This window comes from Amblyomma maculatum, chromosome 3, assembly GCF_055883805.1.
Source record: "Amblyomma maculatum isolate TAMU_Amacu chromosome 3, ASM5588380v1, whole genome shotgun sequence".
In the NCBI taxonomy this organism is placed as follows: domain Eukaryota; kingdom Metazoa; phylum Arthropoda; class Arachnida; order Ixodida; family Ixodidae; genus Amblyomma; species Amblyomma maculatum.
Genome location: NC_139346.1, coordinates 36132808 through 36155195, shown reverse-complemented (window position 1 = coordinate 36155195; position 22388 = coordinate 36132808). Strand labels below are relative to the sequence as shown.

Sequence of the window (22388 nt, the reverse complement as noted above, 5' to 3'; positions counted from 1 at the left end):
AACCCTTTTGACGCTTTGAATCCATCGATATGCATCATCAGTGCAAACCTCTCGGCCTGCGCCATGATGAGGGGTCCACTCAATGGGAGGTTTGCATCACGCGAGTTGACCACCCACAGAAGCAAGGCTTCTTCCAACTCCGGATGAGCTGCTGTTCGCAGACGCTTTCTTGACGCTTGGAACGTCTCGCTTTCGAACGCCTGAAGAATCTGTTCTTCATTTTTTACATATGTGCTTAAAGTATTTCTTTTAACGTAATATTTTTTCATTGCTTCTTGTCGGGAGAGTCCGTTCTTAAGGGCCCGCAAAATTTCCACTTCGGTAGCCAAGTCCTTGACCTCGTAGCTCTTTGGCCGTTTCGCCGGTGTTGCCATCGGGGACGAGTGCGGTGATACCAGCGCACAACAGTGAAGCAATCAGCCGCACTAAAGCGAGCAGTCTTCAATACAACAGCGTAGCGCACCGACAGCAGCAAAACGACAAAATGGCACCGCCAGTAACGTCGACTCGTGAAAAAACAAGAAAAAGCTCCCATCCAGCCACAAGTCGAGCCAAGTTGATTAATTGATGTGCATGGCGATGCTGCTTTTGGGTATCGCCATTGCGCCGCGCTCGTCTTATTTTCGTTTTCGAGCCACGGTAGCTGCCCGAAGTTGTCCGAATTATCCGTTGTGCGGTCAAATCCGTCCGAACTAACGAGAGGTTCGTCCCATAGACTCCTTTACATAATTCTGGGGACCAGGCGCGAAGGTCGAATTACCCGATTTTCCAAATTAACGGGAGTCGAATTAACGAGCTTTTACTGTATTATTATTATTATTATTATTATTATTATTATTATTATTATTATTATTATTATTATTATTATTATTATTATTTTTTATTTTTTTTCCAAGATGGCGCCCAGTAAGGACGCATGTGCGCTGTGCTCCCGCCCGTTTTTTGGCAAGCAGCAGTTTTTACGATGTGCCGACTGTGCGAAACGTGTTCACACGAAGTGCGTCACCTGGGCGGATGACGAGCTGCAACTTCTGAAGTCCGGCTCTCGGCCATTCTTGTGTAATTTGTGTGCGTCGTCGTCGTCTGACGGTGTTAGTCTTAGCGACGGTGGTGCTAGAGTCCCTGGTGCCCCGCTCCTGCCCAGCCACCCGACCGGTTTTCCCCCTTCAGCCGCGACCGGCGAACATGGCGGTGAGTTTGCCTCGCTACGGGCTCTCCTCCTCGACGCGCTTGAGGGAATCTCTTTTCTGAGCGATGAGGTTGCCCAGCTACGGGAAGAGAACGAGCGCCTTCGTGTAGAGAACTCGCGGGCTTTCGTACAACAAGCCGAGGTTATCGCCTCTTTACGTGCCGATGTTCGCGGCCTACGCCAGGAGCTTGTGCGGTGCGCTGCTTCGCAGTGTGAGCGTCCTCTCGTCGAGCGTCCTCTCGTTGTCTCCGTGGGCAATCCTACCCGTGAGGAGCAGCCATCTGTGGACTACTCCGCCGCTCTTCATCGAGGGATGACTCCTGGAGATATTCCCTGTTCATCTTCTGCCTCTGCTCCTCGCCGTGCGGTTGACTTACCCAGTGAGATGAAGAAGCACCGAAGTCGAGCCATTACTGGCGCATCGAGCTCATCTGTCCTGAACGTTGCCATTTACCAAAAGAAGCGTCCGAAGACTATTTTCGTCTCTAAACTCAGTCCCGATACTACATCGGTAGACCTTACCAACCATCTAAAATCAGTGAATATTACTCCCATTTCCTGCCGGCAGCTGAAAACAAGGTACGACTCCTACTCGTCCTTCCATATTGAAGTTGATGAAGAATCCTACAGTAAGCTTGTTGAGCCTTCGATGTGGCCGATGGGTTGCATATACAAGGACTTTCGTGGGAAGCTTTACGACGATATGCTTCATCCCTCTGAACTGACGCAAAATTGCAGTGGCCCCTAATTTGGATATCTATTATCAAAACGCCCGAGGTCTTCGGACTAAGGGATCAGAATTTTTTTCTAGCGTCTTGTCCTCTTGTTATACCGCTGTTGTGGTTACCGAAACCTGGCTGTCAAGTGATATTCCTTCCAATGATTTCTTTCCAAATAATTACTCTGTTTTTCGTAGCGACCGCCCTGAAACAGGTCCCAAATCAAGAGGAGGTGGAGTGCTCATTGCTATTGACAGTTTTGTGAAGTGTGTTCGACGTTCCGATCTGGAAACTGTTGAAGAATGTGTGTGGCTCGAGCTCACTTTAAATCGACATGAAAAACTTTTACTTGCAGCTTTCTACATTCCTCCGAATCTACCTCCTTCAGCCTATGATGATGTTCTGCTCTCAATCGAACATGTTATAACCCATCATAGCAAACACAAACTTCTTATTTTAGGTGATTTTAATACTCCTGGTATCAACTGGAACTCACTTATTTCTTCTCACAACAATCATTACATATTAAGTAAGTGTAACGCTCTACTTGATTTCATAGCCTTTAACTCTTTGCAGCAACACAATTTCATTGAAAACTGTTGCGGTAATATTCTTGACATCTGTCTATCGAATTTTGAAAGTGTTCGAGTCTCGAGTTCGGACATACCGCTGACTCGCTGTGACAAATTTCACCCTCCGCTTCTAGTTACTACTGCTGTCTCTGCCTCACCTTCTACTAACTCAGATCGGGTGGGGAATTCGCCCCGTTTCGCGTATGCACGTGGTGATTATGTCGGTCTTTTCAATTTCTTCTCTTCCGTCGACTGGTCCCTTTTAAATGACATTAATGATTCAGATGGGCAAGTCAGTCGCTTTACAGAAATAGTTCTTGATGGTATGCGTCGGTACATACCTTTGCATACTCCTACGCGTAGGTAGTTCCCTTCCTGGTTTTCAAGGGAACTAATAACGGCGTTAAAGCTCAAGGAACGGGCCCATCGTAAAGCGAAACGCCCTGGGTTTCACAATTGGGCAGATGAGTTTCGCCGTGTGCGTTCTCTTTGCAAACGCTTATACAAGCGGGACTACGACTCCTATCTTGAGTCTTTAGAGAGGTATGCCTCAAATCGTCCTAGTCAGTTCTGGCGTTACGTTCGCAAGCGTTCCATTAAATCAGATTTAAGTATCAGCTTAGTTGACTCTCAGGGTTCGGAAATTCGGGATGTTGCCGACAGTTTTGCACAACATTTTTCCTCCGTTTACAAACATCCACATTGTGATTCCGTTTGCCTCCCATCTGGTGCACTATCTAATTCCATTCTCTTTGACGAGGAGTTGATAACTGAGAGTCTTAAGCGTCTGAGACCATCTTTGTCTCCTGGACCTGATGGCATTCCAGCTGCCATAATAAAAGCCTTCAGTTATATCTTCGTACCAGTACTGACTGCCATATTTAATAACTGTTTAAAAAATGCTGCCTTTCCTCGCGTGTGGAAAATGGCACGCGTATTTCCTGTCTTCAAGTCTGGAAACAAAACTGATGTTTCCAATTATCGTCCGATTTCTCTTCTATGTGCAACCTCTAAGCTTTTCGAATTAGCTTTGCACAGCGTACTTTCCTTCCATCTCAAACATATCATAGTACCGAATCAACATGGCTTCATGTCGGGTCGCTCTACTTCCACCAACCTAGTCACGTTTATGACGTATGCCTCTGCAGCAGTCCTTCAGAGGGGTCAGGTTGACACTGTGTACTGTGATATGAGCAAAGCTTTCGACGTTGTTACTCACTCACTACTTCTTGAAAAACTTCTACTCTCTGGCGTTGAAATCTCTCTCGTAGCCCTCCTACGCAACTATCTCCTTGATCGCTTCTGCTTTGTCAGTTTCAATGGACAGACTTCTTTCGTTTACCCTGCAACGAGTGGAGTTCCTCAAGGTTCAGTACTAGGCCCGCTTCTCTTCTCCGTTTTTATTAATGATGTTTCCTCGGCGATAAAGAACTCCTCGTTTCTTCTTTATGCTGATGATACAAAAATATTCAAGGTAATACATTCTTTTCAAGATTGCGTGTTGTTGCAATCGGACATATCTGCTTTTTCTGATTGGTGTGCGATGAATCGACTTACCCTCAATTCTTCCAAAACTAGGGTTGTGTCCTTTACTCGTAAAACACATAGCTTTCTCTACCATTATTCTGTCAATTCTGTGCTGTTGGATAGGGTTGATGAAATTAATGACCTTGGTGTACTTTTTGACCGCACCCTCAGCTTCTCCTCTCACACTAAACGCATTGCTCAGCGGGCTATGCGCACACTCGGATTCGTTTGCAGACTTTCGAGAGAGTTCCATACTCCACTTCCGTTCCTAAAACTGTACCTGTCCATATGCCTCCCGGTCTTGGAGTATGCGTCGGTTGTTTGGAATGGCACTTGCAAATCGAACTTGGACAAGGTTGACAGAGTACAAAAAAAAATTTTACGGATATTTCATTATCGCTTTCCTTTCGCAACTTCCCCCTCTCGCTCCACCAGGAGCGCCCAACTGAATCTTCCTTCCCTTCACTGCCGTCGTATCAGACTTGATATCATATTTCTGTACAAACTCCTTCATGGCCACATTATGTGCCCTCAGCTCTTAGAGTACATCCTACTGCGCGTTCCGCGAAAGAGCATGAGGGAATTCAGACCATTTCAGGTTTCTCCTCTTCATTCCCACTCCCCTCTGGACAGGATGCAGTGGTTATTTAACTCTTTTTGTCCTCACCTTGACATCTTCCAAAACTCGCTCTGTTCATTTACATTGGATGTTCGTAGCGTGGTATTCTAAATAGTACTTTATCACATATAACTCCCACTTTCTAGCCTTAAATTGTATTTACTTCACTTTTTGCTTTTTCTCCTGTTCAATGCTGTCTGTATCTTGAACTACTTTTTATCCGCTTCTTGCTTATATTTCAACTTTAAACTTTATATTCGAATCTTACTGTCCCTTGTTCAATTTTACTTCTTTATTGTATTATTCTGTATTTCTAGCCTGTGTTTTAAGTACCATGCCCTTGTTGCGCCTGGAATGGTTGTTTATTTTATGTATATTTCTATATTACTATAATCAATGTCAGTCATCTGTTTTTTTTTTTCTCTTCTACCTACCGTTCTTTTTTTTTTCTTTATTTCCTGGTGTGCTAAAAAATTCTCTCACTGTGTACATAAGTGATGATACTCATTGTTTGCTTAATTTCCGTGATACTTTTCGTCTCAGTTTCATTTCATGTATTATTTATTTCTTTTTTTTGTGTTCTCTCTGTGTGTGTAAACATGTTTGTGCTTTTTCATTTTCTTTTTTTGTGCTGCAGCACAAAGACCACATGGTTGTTCCTGCGCACATTAAATAAAGATTGATTGATTGATTATTATTATTATTATTATTATTATTATTATTATTATTATTATTATTATTATTATTATTATTATTATTATTATTATTATTATTATTATTATTATTATTATTATTATTATTATTATTATTATTATTATTATTATTATTATTATTATTATTATTATTATTATTATTATGCTTCATCCCTCTGAACTGACGCAAAATTTCAGTGGCCCCTAATTTGGATATCTATTATCAAAACGCCCGAGGTCTTCGGACTAAGGGATCAGAATTTTTTTCTAGCGTCTTGTCCTCTTGTTATACCGCTGTTGTGGTTACCGAAACCTGGCTGTCAAGTGATATTCCTTCCAATGATTTCTTTCCAAATAATTACTCTGTTTTTCGTAGCGACCGCCCTGAAACAGGTCCCAAATCAAGAGGAGGTGGAGTGCTCATTGCTATTGACAGTTTTGTGAAGTGTGTTCGACGTTCCGATCTGGAAACTGTTGAAGAATGTGTGTGGCTCGAGCTCACTTTAAATCGACATGAAAAACTTTTACTTGCAGCTTTCTACATTCCTCCGAATCTACCTCCTTCAGCCTATGATGATGTTCTGCTCTCAATCGAACATGTTATAACCGGTCATAGCAAACACAAACTTCTTATTTTAGGTGATTTTAATACTCCTGGTATCAACTGGAACTCACTTATTTCTTCTCACAACAATCATTACATATTAAGTAAGTGTAACGCTCTACTTGATTTCATAGCCTTTAACTCTTTGCAGCAACACAATTTCATTGAAAACTGTTGCGGTAATATTCTTGACATCTGTCTATCGAATTTTGAAAGTGTTCGAGTCTCGAGTTCGGACATACCGCTGACTCGCTGTGACAAATTTCACCCTCCGCTTCTAGTTACTACTGCTGTCTCTGCCTCACCTTCTACTAACTCAGATCGGGTGGGGAATTCGCCCCGTTTCGCGTATGCACGTGGTGATTATGTCGGTCTTTTCAATTTCTTCTCTTCCGTCGACTGGTCCCTTTTAAATGACATTAATGATTCAGATGGACAAGTCAGTCGCTTTACAGAAATAGTTCTTGATGGTATGCGTCGGTACATACCTTTGCATACTCCTACGCGTAGGAAGTTCCCTTCCTGGTTTTCAAGGGAACTAATAACGGCGTTAAAGCTCAAGGAACGGGCCCATCGTAAAGCGAAATGCCCTGGGTTTCACAATTGGGCAGATGAGTTTCGCCGTGTGCGTTCTCTTTGCAAACGCTTATACAAGCGGGACTACGACTCCTATCTTGAGTCTTTAGAGAGGTATGCCTCAAATCGTCCTAGTCAGTTCTGGCGTTACGTTCGCAAGCGTTCCATTAAATCAGATTTAAGTATCAGCTTAGTTGACTCTCAGGGTTCGGAAATTCGGGATGTTGCCGACAGTTTTGCACAACATTTTTCCTCCGTTTACAAACATCCACATTGTGATTCCGTTTGCCTCCCATCTGGTGCACTATCTAATTCCATTCTCTTTGACGAGGAGTTGATAACTGAGAGTCTTAAGCGTCTGAGACCATCTTTGTCTCCTGGACCTGATGGCATTCCAGCTGCCATAATAAAAGCCTTCAGTTATATCTTCGTACCAGTACTGACTGCCATATTTAATAACTGTTTAAAAAATGCTGCCTTTCCTCGCGTGTGGAAAATGGCACGCGTATTTCCTGTCTTCAAGTCTGGAAACAAAACTGATGTTTCCAATTATCGTCCGATTTCTCTTCTATGTGCAACCTCTAAGCTTTTCGAATTAGCTTTGCACAGCGTACTTTCCTTCCATCTCAAACATATCATAGTACCGAATCAACATGGCTTCATGTCGGGTCGCTCTACTTCCACCAACCTAGTCACGTTTATGACGTATGCCTCTGCAGCAGTCCTTCAGAGGGGTCAGGTTGACACTGTGTACTGTGATATGAGCAAAGCTTTCGACGTTGTTACTCACTCACTACTTCTTGAAAAACTTCTACTCTCTGGCGTTGAAGTCTCTCTCGTAGCCCTCCTACGCAACTATCTCCTTGATCGCTTCTGCTTTGTCAGTGTCAATGGACAGACTTCTTTCGTTTACCCTGCAACGAGTGGAGTTCCTCAAGGTTCAGTACTAGGCCCGCTTCTCTTCTCCGTTTTTATTAATGATGTTTCCTCGGCGATAAATAACTCCTCGTTTCTTCTTTATGCTGATGATATAAAAATATTCAAGGTAATACATTCTTTTCAAGATTGCGTGTTGTTGCAATCGGACATATCTGCTTTTTCTGATTGCTGTGCGATGAATCGACTTACCCTCAATTCTTCCAAAACTAGGGTTGTGTCCTTTACTCGTAAAACACATAGCTTTCTCTACCATTATTCTGTCAATTCTGTGCTGTTGGATAGGGTTGATGAAATTAATGACCTTGGTGTACTTTTTGACCGCACCCTCAGCTTCTCCTCTCACACTAAACGCATTGCTCAGCGGGCTATGCGCACACTCGGATTCGTTTGCAGACTTTCGAGAGAGTTCCATACTCCACTTCCGTTCCTAAAACTGTACCTGTCCATATGCCTCCCGGTCTTGGAGTATGCGTCGGTTGTTTGGAATGGCACTTGCAAATCGAACTTGGACAAAGTTGACAGAGTACAAAAAAAATTTTTACGGATATTTCATTATCGCTTTCCTTTCGCAACTTCCCCCTCTCGCTCCACCAGGAGCGCCCAACTGAATCTTCCTTCCTTCACTGCCGTCGTATCAGACTTGATATCATATTTCTGTACAAACTCCTTCATGGCCACATTATGTGCCCTCAGCTCTTAGAGTACATCCTACTGCGCGTTCCGCGAAAGAGCATGAGGGAATTCAGACCATTTCAGGTTTCTCCTCTTCATTCCCACTCCCCTCTGGACAGGATGCAGTGGTTATTTAACTCTTTTTGTCCTCACCTTGACATCTTCCAAAACTCGCTCTGTTCATTTACATTGGATGTTCGTAGCGTTGTATTCTAAATAGTACTTTATCACATATAACTCCCACTTTCTAGCCTTAAATTGTATTTACTTCACTTTTTGCTTTTTCTCCTGTTCAATGCTGTCTGTATCTTGAATTACTTTTTATCCGCTTCTTGCTTATATTTCAACTTTAAACTTTATATTCGAATCTTACTGTCCCTTGTTCAATTTTACTTCTTTATTGTATTATTCTGTATTTCTAGCCTGTGTTTTAAGTACCATGCACTTGTTGCGCCTGGAATGGTTGTTTATTTTATGTATATTTCTATATTACTATAATCAATGTCAGTCATCTGTTTTTTTTTTTTTCTCTTCTACCTACCGTTCTTTTTTTTTTTTCTTTATTTCCTGGTGTGCTAAAAAATTCTCTCACTGTGTACATAAGTGATGATACTCATTGTTTGCTTAATTTCCGTGATACTTTTCGTCTCAGTTTCATTTCATGTATTATTTATTTCTTTTTTTGGTGTTCTCTCTGTGTGTGTAAACATGTTTGTGCTTTTTTCATTTTTTTTTTTGTGCTGCAGCACAAAGACCACATGGTTGTTCCTGCGCACATTAAATAAAGATTGATTGATTGATTGATTGATTGATTATTATTATTATTATTATTATTATTATTATTATTATTATTATTATTATTATTATTATTATTATTATTATTATTATTATTATTATTATTATTATTATTATTATTATGTTTACATTCGCTTTCAAAAGTAATGAAAGTTTGTTGAAGTCGATGGCCATTTCGGATGGCTTCAATAGTTTAGTGCACTGAAATGTTAGCGCTTGTCGATCACAATTCGTTCGTACTACAAGCCCTCTTTCTCAGTGCTGCATGTTCTGTCTCAGTGCCAGCTACCTATTGCCAAAGGGCGCTCGGAGCGAACGGCGTTGAAGTGAATTGTCTCCACACTCGCAGGAAGTACCTAAAACTCAGACCGTGGGATTTCACCTGTACCGGCTCTGTTAAGCTAGCCCCAGTAACCAACACCGTGACAAATCTGGTGAAGGTGAGGACTGATGTCTCGTGCCCCTTCGCTAAGCAGCAATGCTAGTCATACCTTCGACGAAACTCCTGTTCCCCGCACAAGCCGCAGCCAACTAGGCCTACCACCTGAGGTTTCCCTATCGGGCATGGCTACCGGCAGCCACAACGTCGTCGCAATGTCTGGAGCGACCCCCCCCCCCCCCCCTACGTGACGTTTCACCCCCGCGTCCCAAAGACCTTTCACGGGGACACCTATGAAGACGTCGACGACTGGTTGCAGCATTACGAAAGGGTAGCTATGTTCAGCCTCTGGGATGACGCCGCCCGGCTTCGAAACGTCTACTTCAGCCTTGAGGATGGCACTCGGGCGTGGTTAGAAAACCATGAAGAGCAGCTGTCTTCTTGGAGTGGGTTCAAGCGTCATCTTGCGGCAACTTACGGTAGATCAGCCCGCTGCGAACGGGCCGAACGCGCTCTCCAATCTCGTGTCCAAATGCCTAACGACACCGTCGCGGCGTATATCGAAGATAGGACGGGCCTTTTTAAGCGTGCGGACCCTACTATGTCGGAGGATAAAAAGCTGCGCTACCTCATGCGTGGCGTCAACGAGCAGCTTTTTGCTGGCCTGGTGCGCAGCCCACCGAAAACTGACGAAACATTCCATTGCGGAAACATCCACAATAATGTGATTCAGCAGCGAGCTTCGTCACAGGATCTTACCGTTCACGGCGCCTCTGTCTCTGCCGAGTTACCATCGCATGGCATGCACACATCGGCGCTACGGGAGCTCGTGCGTTCGATCGTGCGCGACGAACACCGACTGCTGTAGGCACACCGCTACCAGCTGCTACCTCCATTGCGAGCATTGTCCGCGACGAAGTGCAGGAAGCGCTCCGGCCTCTGTTTCCAAGTGGTAAACCCGGCCCTGCTCCTCCTCTTACGCCACCTGAGTGTCGCCGCGCCACATACGCCGAGATTCTGCAATACTCTCCGCCCTCGTCGCCGTCCCTCATTCCTGCAAACGTAGCTGTGCCGAAAACACAAGCCCCCGTGATCCAGTACGTCACAGATTCCCGTCCGTCTACCGGTGACGACTCGGAATGGATTGTAATGGACGCTGCCCATAACATTCATTACATTAATTACAATAATGTCATTATATTACATGCGTGTCCTGTGTTAACCGTACGGTCCACATAGTAAACCACAATGGGCTACATTACAAGCTTAACTATAGCGTAACTATGCTATTATTGCTTTCGTAACCTACCGGGCTTAACTAAAGCTAAGCCCCAGCTACGTTCTTTTCCGCTGATTATCCGCGGTCACGCTACGGCGAACAACCCCAAGCCGTAGAAGATATTGTCAATGACCAGCGCTTGTTTGTTCCGTCTCGTCGGCGGCAATGTAGATCCCCGTCGCCCAGGGCTCGCCGTTCGCCATCTGCGGCGAGTTCTTCATGGGCAGCGCAGGGCCGATCGCCCAGTTCCCGGCGGGAAAACTGAAACCAGTGACCTTCGGGGGTAGGCTCGATGGACATCGCTGCTCGGGAGACCCCCCATCGAAGCGGACACGGAAAGACTACGCATCGACATTAGAACAGCCCGCAGTTACCCATCACAACGCCAGCTCGACGCCACCACGACGCACCTGCAACAACGACGAATTGCTGGTGGAACCTACGACACAACAACGCACCCGCAACTTCGACGAATTGCCGGTGGAACAAACGACGAAATCACGCACCTGCAAGGACGATAAATTGCCGTTAAAAGAGATGACACATCAACGCACCCGCAACGACGACGAATTGCCGGTGAAACGGACGCCGCAGGAACGCACCTGGAACGACCACGAATTGCAGGTGAAGCAGACCACGTACACCGATGAAGAGCACTCAAATGCTCAGAAGCCTGACATTCGCGAGCAGCTTCCGTGGACATACCCGTAATACTGGATGGTCGCCATGTTCGAGCTTTGTTGGATACTGGGACTGATTATTCTATTTTGAGCAGCCAATTTGCCGCAGTTTTCAAGCAGGTTTTGACTACTTGGGCTGGCACAACGTTCGCACTACAGGAGATCATCTGATTATTCCTCTAGGTATGTGCACGGCCAGAGTTCAAATGCACGAGTCAACATTTGTGATAAGCTGCCTTGTTCTGAAAAGCTGTTCGCGTGACCTGATTCTGGGCGTGGATTTTCTTCGTTAATATGGCGCAATTATTTACTTCCGGGATTTCAAGGTCTACTTTTCTACTGAGAAAGAAGCGGCCCTCAGTAGTGCAAAGCGACGACTCAATGTGCTTCGAGTTTATCCGGACAAGGTCACGCTGCCACCCCGAATCAGCACCTTCGTTAATATCAAATGCAATGCACTTCACAATGGTGACGCAATAGCCGAAACTAACGTCTCGTCACTGTTAACGCAAGGAGTCTGCGTGGCGCGCAGTTTGATCCATCTTTACTGTGTCCAGTCAAAGGTACTTGTTACCAATTTTTCGCACGAGTATCGGCACGTTTATCGTGACACTTCCGTAGCTTTCGCCGAACGCATCTCTGATGTCTCCGAGTGCTTGTCCACAGAAACCGTGCCACCGCCCACATCGCGCGATAATCTCGATGTCAGCTGATCTATCGGTTATCCAGCGTTAACAGCTGTTGTCATTGCTACTCGAATTCAGATAGTGATTTTGACCGTCGTCAAAATGCATCAGGTTATGTCACAAGTTAAGGAAATGCTCGTATATGATATTATCCAGCCTTGAAATAGCCAGTGGTCCTGCCCGGTCGTTGTAGTTAAAAGTAAAAACTACACAATACGTTTTTACGGTAATCAACAGCACATTCTGACACCATTCCAGCATGGGTTTCAGAAAGGTCTTTTCACTGTTACTCAGAGCTTGAAAATAATTCATGACCTATCATTGAGCATTGACAGAGAGAAACAAGTAGATATGACTTTTTTACTTCTCCAAGGCCACGTTTCACACAGAAAACTTATTAATAAATTAGAATGCTCACTTGGCAGCAGCCAAGTGTGCAGCCAACTGAATTGAGGACTATTTGACAGATCGGTCACAGTATGTTGAGATTAGCAATCAGTGCTCCACAATTGAACAAATAACATCAAGAATGCATCAGGGCAGCGTAGTGGCTCCAATTTTATTTCTAATTTTAATAATGATCACCCTCTTACGTCCATGTCGATATTAAACTTTTTGGAGATGATAGTATAATTTACCAGGAAATTATTACTCCCGATGACCATATTGCCCTAAACCGCGCTGCAGAAGCCATCTGGAAAATGAACCTTAATATTAGTACGTCTGCTGTACAAACAATAACGAGAAAAAAAGGCAGTCTTCATATTCCTATATAGTGAATAATACCACCCTGACGCGAGTTAACGTTTATAAATACGTCGGTATTATAACATCACATGATCTCAGATGGCACTCGTATCTCAACTATGTGTCATCAGCTGCATTAAAACGGCTCCTCTTTCTCAGAAGACACTTCCGTCAAGCCCCGCCTTCAACAAAACAGCTTGCACATAACGCTTTTGTTCGATCGGTTCTGCAATATGCGACTGTCGCTTGGTTCCCTCACATGAAATTTCTCATAAGTAAATTAGAATCCACCTAAATAAAGGCAGTCAGGTTTATGTTTAACAGATACAGGTATACTAAATCACCGACTCAACTACTAATTGACGCCGGCATTCTCACTCTGCAAACTAGAGCCAAACTAGCACGTCTTAAGCTGCTTTATCAATTGCTGCCTAACCAACTTAATCTTGATAAAACTATGTACATCATGAACTCAGAGGCGAGACCGACTAGGCATAAAAATAACCAAACACTAAAAGAACACTCTTTTCACACTGACTGCTTGAAATATTCCTTTTTCCCCTTGCAGTAAGAGAGAGGAATAAACTTCATCATCACATCACTAATAGTACATCACTAGATACGTTTGCAAAATTTGTTGAAAATCACCTCCTGTCATTATCACATATTTCAAATGTCATCCTAAATAGTTAACTTTGTGTTTAGTGCTACATTTTTCGTTCATGTCATGGTTTCTGTGTGATGCTATGTGGGCCATGCCGAACTTATCAGTGTGATCATGTTTGCCAGGCGTCGGTGATATTCTGTGTATATTTGTATAATTAAGTGTGGCACTGTATTCCCATCATTTCATCTTTTAAGCTCCTTTTAAGGCTACGCATTCTGCATCTGACATTTTTAGCCATGTAGTACATTTCAACCTGATATGTTTTGTACTAAATGCCCTTCCTGTTAAAATCCCCAGTGGACTGACAGTATATACCGCGGATGGACGACTTTCTCGACCGCATTCGGCGTGCAAAAGTATTTTTCATCCATCGATCTAAAAAGTGGCTACTGGCAGATTGAGGTAGATGATCGAGATCGTGAGAAGACGGTCTTTGTCACACCCGGTGGCCTTTACGAATTTGAAGTTCTACTATTCGGACTTTGTTCCGCGCCGGCCACATTTCAGCGGATGATGGAGAGTGCCCTCGCCGGCCTAGTCTACCTAGATGACGTGGTGATCTTTCCAGAATCGTTTTCACTACATCTTAAGTGCCTTCGGTCAGTATTTGAAGCCCTTCGATCCGCTAACCTGACAATTGGGCCACGGAAATGCCGCTCTGACTTCCGAGAGCTTAAATTCCTCGGCCATGTCGTCAGCACCGCCAGCATGAAGCCCGACCCTCACAAGCATGCTGCTGTTGCGGAATTTCCGATACTACGTGACAAGAAAGCTGTACGCCGATTTCTCGACTTCTGCAGTTACCACCGGCGCTTTATCGATAACTTCGCTGATCTCGCTGAACCGCTGACTCGACTCACCCGGGGAGAGACCCTTTTGTTTGGACTCACGAGCAGCTTCCGTCTCTAATCGCCGCCAGTTCTAACCCATTTCGATGAGCAGGGTGAAACAAAAATACACATCGACGCCAGTGACTATGGCCTTGAGGCGGTTCTCGTGCAATGTCATGAGGGTATTTATTGAACGAGTCATTGCTTATGCCAGCCGTACTTAATCCTGCGCCGAGATCAACTAATCAACTATGAAAAACAATGCCTCTTCATTATATGGGCTGCTGCTTAATTTCGTCCCTACCTTTATGGTCGCCCATTTAAAGTTGTCACTGACCACCATTATTTGTGTTAGCTGACAAACCTGTGTGATCCATGCGGCTGCCTGGTGCGATAGAGCCTTCGCCTACAGGAGTTCGACCTCAGTATATACAGTCTGAACTCCGCACATAAGATGACAAGCTCTCGTGCGCCTGTCTAGCTCGCTTCACCAGACACGGCTGACGCTGCAAATTTCCGCGGAGCTTTTGATGCTTCAGAAATGTCTCCTCAGCAGTATACCGGTTCAGAGTAACGAGCCCTGATCGATTATTTAGAAGGCCAGCCAGCCACTATACCTAAGTGCTTTTTTCGGAGCATCTCAACTTTCTGCGTAAGAAATGGCGTGCTCTATAAGCACAACTCTAGATCCGAGCAGAAAACCTACCTCCTCATGGTACCCAGTGCTGTGCGAGAGGAAATCCTTTCTGTGTGCCAAGATGAACTAACTTCTGGCCACTTGGGTTTTTCTGGCACATTTGCTAGAATACGACAGACATTCTACTGGCCCAGCCTTGGCACTGTTGTTAAGCGATATATCACGATATATCAAGAGCTGTCGGCAATGTCAGCGTTGGAAGGTTCCACAATCAATGCCTGCAGGCCTCTTTATACCCATAATACCACCTCGCGGACTGTTTGATAAAGTTGGTATAGACCTTCTCGCTCCTTTCCCTCGGTCGTCCGGTGGCAACCGTTGGATAATCGTCGCCACAGACTATCTGACTCTCTATGCCGAGACCAAAGCGTTACCTAGTGGTACAGCCTCTAAAGTTGCCCATTTCTTTGTGCACCAGATCATACAGTGGCATGATGCTCCTACCTGTATTATTACTGATATAGGGGCTGCATTTACTTCGCAAATGATGGCCGACGTTTTTCATCTAAGCGATACAACGCATCGAAAAGTTACTGCTTACCAGCCGCCGACCAATGCGCTGCCAGAAAGGGTTAATAAGACCGTCGCGGACATGCTGGGGTTGTATGTCGACGCCCAGCACAAGACGTGGTATGCAATCCTACCATATGTGACATTCGCGTACAATGCGGCAGTCCAAGAGACGACATGTTTCACGCCGTTTCGCCTTGTTTACGGCAGGGAGGTTCGGACGATGCTGGACGCAATGCTCCCTAGCGAAACAGATAGCGACCTTTCTTTTGACGCAGAGCAGTTTGCCCAAGATGCTGAGCAAGCAGGCCAACTAGCTCGCGTCCACATCGCCCAGAAGCAGGACAACGATTCAAACCGTTACAACCTCAGCCACAGAGAAGCTTCCTAATACACCGGGGACCAGGTGTGGTTGTGGACTCTTGTTCGATGCTGCGGCCTATCAGGAAAGCTAATTTGCCGCTACTTCCGACCATATAAAATCTTGCAGCGTCTCAGCAACGTCAACTACGAGGTGCTCCCGGATGGACCAGAGCACAGAGGCCGTCGGCTACCTCATCCAGAGACAGATCATGTCTTGAGAATGAAGACGTATTTTGTGCGGTAACTGAAAAACTGCTTTTGTCCACTTGTGTGCACGTGTGACTGTGTGCGTTATGCTTAAGGAGGGAGGAGTGCCAGGGAGCGCTCGGAAAGAAAGATGTTGAAGTAAATCAGCTCCGCACTCGCCGAACGTAGCTAAAACACGGACCGTGGAATTTCACCTGTAGCGACTCTGTTAAGCTAGCCCCAGTCACCAACACAGTGAAACTATAAATCAACTGCAGTAGCTTAAAATAACGGATCTTGTTTGCTTTTAGCACATTGTATTTGATAAACGAGGCCCTGTTCGCAAGTGGCGCCTGTCAACATTAGTTCTCGCACAACCACAGTTCCTTTTTCTTGTGGGCGCCGCTGACAACAGCGCCCCAAGCAGTAAGCTAACCAGGCGGACCGCCGGGAGACCCCGGCATAGGCGACGACGCCAAGCAGAGCGAAAACGGGCGCCATTACCTGATGTATAAATAAACAGTTTTGCTCGTTATACCGGCTACGTCTACCACATGGTGGCAGCGGTGGGATGATTATTCTGTCGCCTTTGAATAGCAGACTACCAACGAGCGAAATCTCACTAGCCACCTCGACGTACCTTTTCAGGTCAGGTGACAGCCCATGCACAGTTGGCCATGACGTAGTGCAGAAGGTAGCCACCCTGGAAAGTGTTTCGTCTTCCGTCTTGTGTGTACGTTGAGGGTGGCTAGTGAGATTTCGCTCGTTGATGGTCTGCTATTCAAAGGCGACAGAATAATCATCCCACCGCTGCCACCATGTGGTAGACGTCGCCGGTATAACGAGAAAAACTGTTTATTTATACATCAGGTAATGGCGCCCGTTTTCGCCCTGCTTGGCGCGGTCGCCCATGCCGGGGTCTCCCGGCGGTCCGCCTGGTTAGCTTGCCGCTTGGGGCGCTGTCGTCAGTGGCGCCCACAACACTTTTATTGAGCAATTAGTTCTTAATCTGTTTTAATTGTAGGCTGTCGCGGTTCCCCACACTTATATTTCATAACTTATCCTAGAGTATAAAATAAGATCGTGCCTTTTTATGAAAATAGGCATGAAATTTCCGATTTCATAGAAGCTTCCAGTTATCTGTGCTAACTCAACTTTCAATTTGTTCACATCGGTTGTTAATGAAAGCTCTTCGCTGAACCACACGCCCAAGACTTTTTGTCCTTTTACCTTTTCAATGAGAGATCTATTGTAGGCGGTATTTACGTTATCTGGTCTATTAATGAGCATAAAAATTATGCACTTTTTTTTACCTGTATTTAAACTCAATTTGGGTAGCATGCCGCAAACTTGAGTTGTTTCTCTGACCTGTTTTACATAGTGCCTGTCTAATAATGTTACAACTAGCATTTTCCATTCCGTGGCACTCTGCGTTGTGCTCAACATAAGTACAATCTTTCTCGTTAGCCTCCAGGTTTCACCTCATTGTAGTATTTAAAATTGTTCGAAACTTTACTAAAACAATAGCACTGGTTTATCTCTGGTTAAACCTAGTAAGGCAGCGATAGCTACAGACCCCCGGATACACTTAGGATTCGCTTGTAGTTAAGACATTTCCTTTCATTATATTTCATGTTGTTAGACACTTTATTTCTACAGCGATCCCTGGACTCCTTCAGGCTTGCCAACTTCCCACCATCCATACTGCGGCCTTAACTATGGCTGCGACGACGTAAAATCTCCCCTTCTACACTCCCGGTTATCACAGCTGCGGAGTGCGCTGTGTTACGTCATGCAGAGGGCGCAGCGAGCGCCCAACGGCAGGGGCGGTGGCCACGTGGTGCACGTGCACGCAACGAGCCGAGTTGCCGGAGAATTGAGGCCCGTGGTGTGACGTCACACAGAAGCCCGGCTATACCTTGTCCCGGCGAGCGCCCAACGGCAGGAGTGGTCGCCCCACGGCAGCCGCGATGAGCCGAGTTACTGGAGAATCGAGGGCCGTGGTGTGACGTCACAGTGCGGCCACGGCTACACTGTGGCGGCGCCGACGAGGCGAAAACCTGGCGTAATGTAGATATCGCTGCAAAATTAAAAGTAATGTCTAAAAGCACTTGCCAGACCAATGCAAGAAAAATTAGGTGGTGGCTTAAGCGCACAGTGCCTGCCTTTACAAGAGCGTTGCTTGTTTCCCGCATTTGGTATCAAACCCATGGAGTTGCAGTATTGCAATACTGCAACTGATGAGGATCATCATCCGTTTTACCGTATGCTTGACAGCATGGTACTTTGCGTTGAAGGAAACACCGATCACAACGTTCAAGCGATTACACACTTACATGATATCGAGTTGAAAATTAAAGTAAGCTGATCAGGATGATAAGGTGTAGCCCCGAGTTTATTGCAAATGAAATGGTTTTATCTGATACATTGTACGAGGGGGGGGGGGGGGGGGGGGGGGGTCCTCAATTTCAAGGAAAGTATTGACCATTGTAGTTTTTTATGTTACACGTTGGTATTATTACCAAATTACGCTCACAAAGGATTCTGGGACTCGAAGATGAGACTTAACTCGAAGGTTCTTCTGCTTATTAGCACCTTTGAAGCAATCAAGAAGCGCGCGAATTTTGCGATTTTTTGTTGAGACACCGCGAGCGTTACTGTAAGATAATTAAATTTTTTGCGATTTGTATTCTAAGTGTGAAATAGAATAGCTGAAAGAATTCAAATTCAGCAAAAAACTACGACTAGGGTCACTTCTTAGAACGCAATCGAATTTGGACATGATTGAAGCATAAATCCGTCTATCATTTCTAGATGCACCCAAGTGTCTCGTTTTCCTAACGTTCCGGGCAGTTCCGCAGACTTTTAGCAAGAGTCTAGTCAACAAAGAAAAATCTGTTCCTTTACCACAACGTAATGTCAATGAAAAATTAACCAGAACTTTAATGTTCAAGGAGAGTGGTACATTTCACTACCATACAAGCATTTACAAGACATTTCGTTCATACTTGCAGCTGGAGATAGAGCAAATAATTTCCTTCTTTCTTAAATCAAATAGCTTCCTTGCAGAAGCTCACCAAATATTCATACTATGGTATAAATAATTATGCATAGACGAGGGCGTACAGGGCATGGGTTGATTAACACCCTCAAGCTTCACAACCTCGAAGTGTAAAACGCAGCAAATGCATAATACATTTTCGTAAATCTGTGTGCATGCCTTTTTGTGACCTTGCAGTCCGATATTCCTAATCTTACTGTTTGAACAGTAACGCTTTGAAACACCTGTTAGGTTGCACACAATTAGGCGTTCTTTGTTCCTCTCGACAGACTGTAGATTGACAACTTACAATACTATCATCCATCCACTTCCGTTGGTTCAAGTGAGACATGTGCCGTGTATTTCTCGATGGTACGACAGGAACGCTTCACCGTCGGTGGCTCTTTCTACCCTAAGTCTATCGTGTGCCCTCGCGGCGAGAATGAGCGATTAAAGTATTTTCACAATATTGTTCATTCATAGCCCTTTGCTCTAATCACTGAACATCTGCAGGTTTCTAAAACTAATGTAAAACGAATTATCACCCTTGAATGCATCACCTCTTACTTGCGGCCAGAAGTTCTCAAATCCAGCTTCTTTCCTCGTGTCGTTGAGCGCTGGAATTTTCTCCACCGTGATGTACGGTAGTCTTATAATTATAAAAATTTGAACATTATTGGAAATACCTCATTATGGTGTTTCCTTCTCAAGCTTTCCGGTTTGCCTTGTTTCCTGCTCCGATTAACATCCTTTTTAACATCTTTGCTTCCGGTGATGATTTATTACAGTATACAGATTTGTTCTTGACAATTGCCAGTGCTGTACTTTGATCCCTGATCCTGCAATAGCTCTGGCGGACCTGCAGTATATGCGAATAAGAACTTAGGCACACTCACTTAAGACAACGTAAGCTTATACAGGCGAAAACTCGCTCACGAAAAGCATTCAGCACGATGCCTGATTCCGAAGGGTTTGTCCTGTGGTTTGAGCCACCGCGTGGCCGGTAGTGCGATATCCTCTGTACCCATTCTGCTCCTTTGACGGCACCCTCCTCCCACCTCTGACGGTTCTTTATCCACTCCTCCTTTGAAAAGCCGCAAGGATATCTTTTGTGCATGCCATCGTCCCACTAACTGCTTCGGTGGATCGTTTCTATGACAAACAATAATACATGACTGAAAGTTTGGCCTCTTTCTGCGGTCACATTTAAACATGTAAACTATGTTTAAATTAGAGCCTCCGCCATAGAGCGGGCACAGCCGCCATTGCGCGTGCATATAAGCAAACGCTTAGGAAGAGGTCGACCACAGCTGCCAATTTCTGGTGACTTTGTTGAAGGCAAGTGTGATCACTCTAAAACAGCATCCTCCTTCTCGTTTGGGCTGACCTCCACAGGTCGCGGATGCTCCCTGTGGCGCAGACGTGGAACACTGGATCAGCCCAACGACTGCTGCGAGTTCATCTACGACGAAAACTGCGGCTCTTCGCCAAAGTACCAGGTGTACGACTCGGGCTCCTGTGACTTCTAACCGGAGCATGCGCAGTGCCTACACAGCAGCTTTCCCGAAATTAAAGCTTAATGCGCCAACGAGGGCAAATAGCTGCGCTAGGTTGAGTGGAATAATTAGGCCGTGGGAAGGTCAAACCTAAGCGGAAAACAAGAGAAGGCACGTATGCTGCCCCACCATTGTAAATGTTTTCAGCCCCTTATATTGCTTTAAAGTATGTTGAATAAATCTTCACAAGTAGCACTGTAACAAATAAAATTTTGAATTTTGCTCATTTACCCTACAGAGTGATCTTTCTATTCCTCGGAGTTGCCTGTGTGCCCACTTTGCCGGATAAGCAATGAATGGCAGCTTGTATAAGCCTCAGGTGTCAACACAAAACTGCAGGCTGTACAAAAACGCCCTAGTGGAGGTGCGGCATAGTTATCCGTCTTTTGTTAGCTTTGAGAAAATTGTTCCCAAGAAGTATTTCAGCATATATTTCAGCGTATGCTTCTACAATTACTCGCCCTATTTTTCTTCGTCACATCCGTTTCTGTATATTTAGCACAATTTCGAGAAAAAATCATACTCATAACTTCACACTTTCATCAACACCATCATAATAATCATGTGTAATAACTTCCCCTATCAAGAAACTAATGTCGAAATGTTTAGCCTTGCTTGTGATCCACAATAACGTATTGTGATTACAGCCAAGCTAACGACGCTACTATACTTGGTACCTTATTTCAGGAACTAACATCATTCCAACAATTCTCAGATGACCTAAATTGTGCTATAGAGCAATGTGGTAGACGTGTAAAATGGTTGTGGCATATTGCGTTACTATGTGCCTACCAAGGCTAAGATAATACATAAAAGTAATTCATAGATAGCTAGAACCGTAATACATGCCAAGCAAAACATTCGACTACTGAACAATGCTCAAAAACATCATTCATAGCATAGAACAGCTGAAAACTTAACCTTGGACATCACTTATTTGAGCCCGAAAATAAAACCGGCTGAAGCATCTTACTTTAGAAATACACTTACTCGTTTCTTAAAAGATGCTCTCCAAAAGCTGTGGCGGTACCTAAACCATAAATCAGCAAATGAAAACCAAGTGTCTCGAGACGAAAAACGAAATATTGCGACAACACCGAATAACTTTTTTGTTTTAGATTTTAAGAACAGATAATGGAAATACACCTAGTAGTAGCTTTTGCAAAGGAACTTATCTAGAACCCCATACTGTAACAGAAGCAGCAGTCTTAAACTTTTCGCTAAACTTCAACACAAATAAAGGAAAGGGCCTGATAGCATCTCCAATGTTTTCTTGCGTAGAATGGCGAATTGTTAGCAAACTTCTTAGCAATACTCTTTGACAAGTGCTTGTCCTTCCATACCCTTCCTAAAGAATGGAAAATAGCTAAAGTGTTACCAATACACAACAAAGGAAGCATATAAGATCTCTAAAAACTTGAGACCAATTTCACTAACCAGTAAAGTATGCAAGCTGCTGGACCACATTATCTTAAAGCACATAACAACCTAGTTATAAGAAAGCCAAAAAATAACAGCTTTACATCACGGCTTTAGTAATGAAGTTTCTACATTCACGTAACCAATTGAACTGCATAATGACATATCCTTCGCTATTGACCTCATTTTCTTATTTTTAAGTAACGTTTGACCTCGCATCGCATACTAAATGTATTCTAAAACTCAGTGCAAGCTTTGGAGCAGGCCCTGTTGTAGACTGCACTGTTGATCAGCTCACTAACCGTGTCCAGTTTGTCGCCATATGACCTGAAGTCCGCAACAGCCAATGCAACAACCGGTATGCCAACAGCAGGTTTTCTGGTCCCAGTATTGTTTTAATGAGTATAAATGACTTACCTGCGATTATTTCTCCTATTAAACGTTT

The 22388-nt window shown here is 44.5% G+C and overlaps 1 protein-coding gene across 1 annotated transcript in view; it reads left to right on the top strand.

The window, feature by feature from the left end:
* LOC146194518 (uncharacterized) overlaps positions 1–20819 on the top strand; it is a 54982-nt gene extending 34163 nt beyond the window's left edge. The window contains exon 5 of the mRNA XM_084596578.1: positions 20364–20819. Coding sequence (XP_084452704.1) covers positions 20364–20497 — 134 coding nt within the window. The 3' untranslated portion in view covers positions 20498–20819. The remainder of the gene's footprint in view (positions 1–20363) is intronic.
* The last annotated feature ends 1569 nt before the right edge of the window (positions 20820–22388 follow it).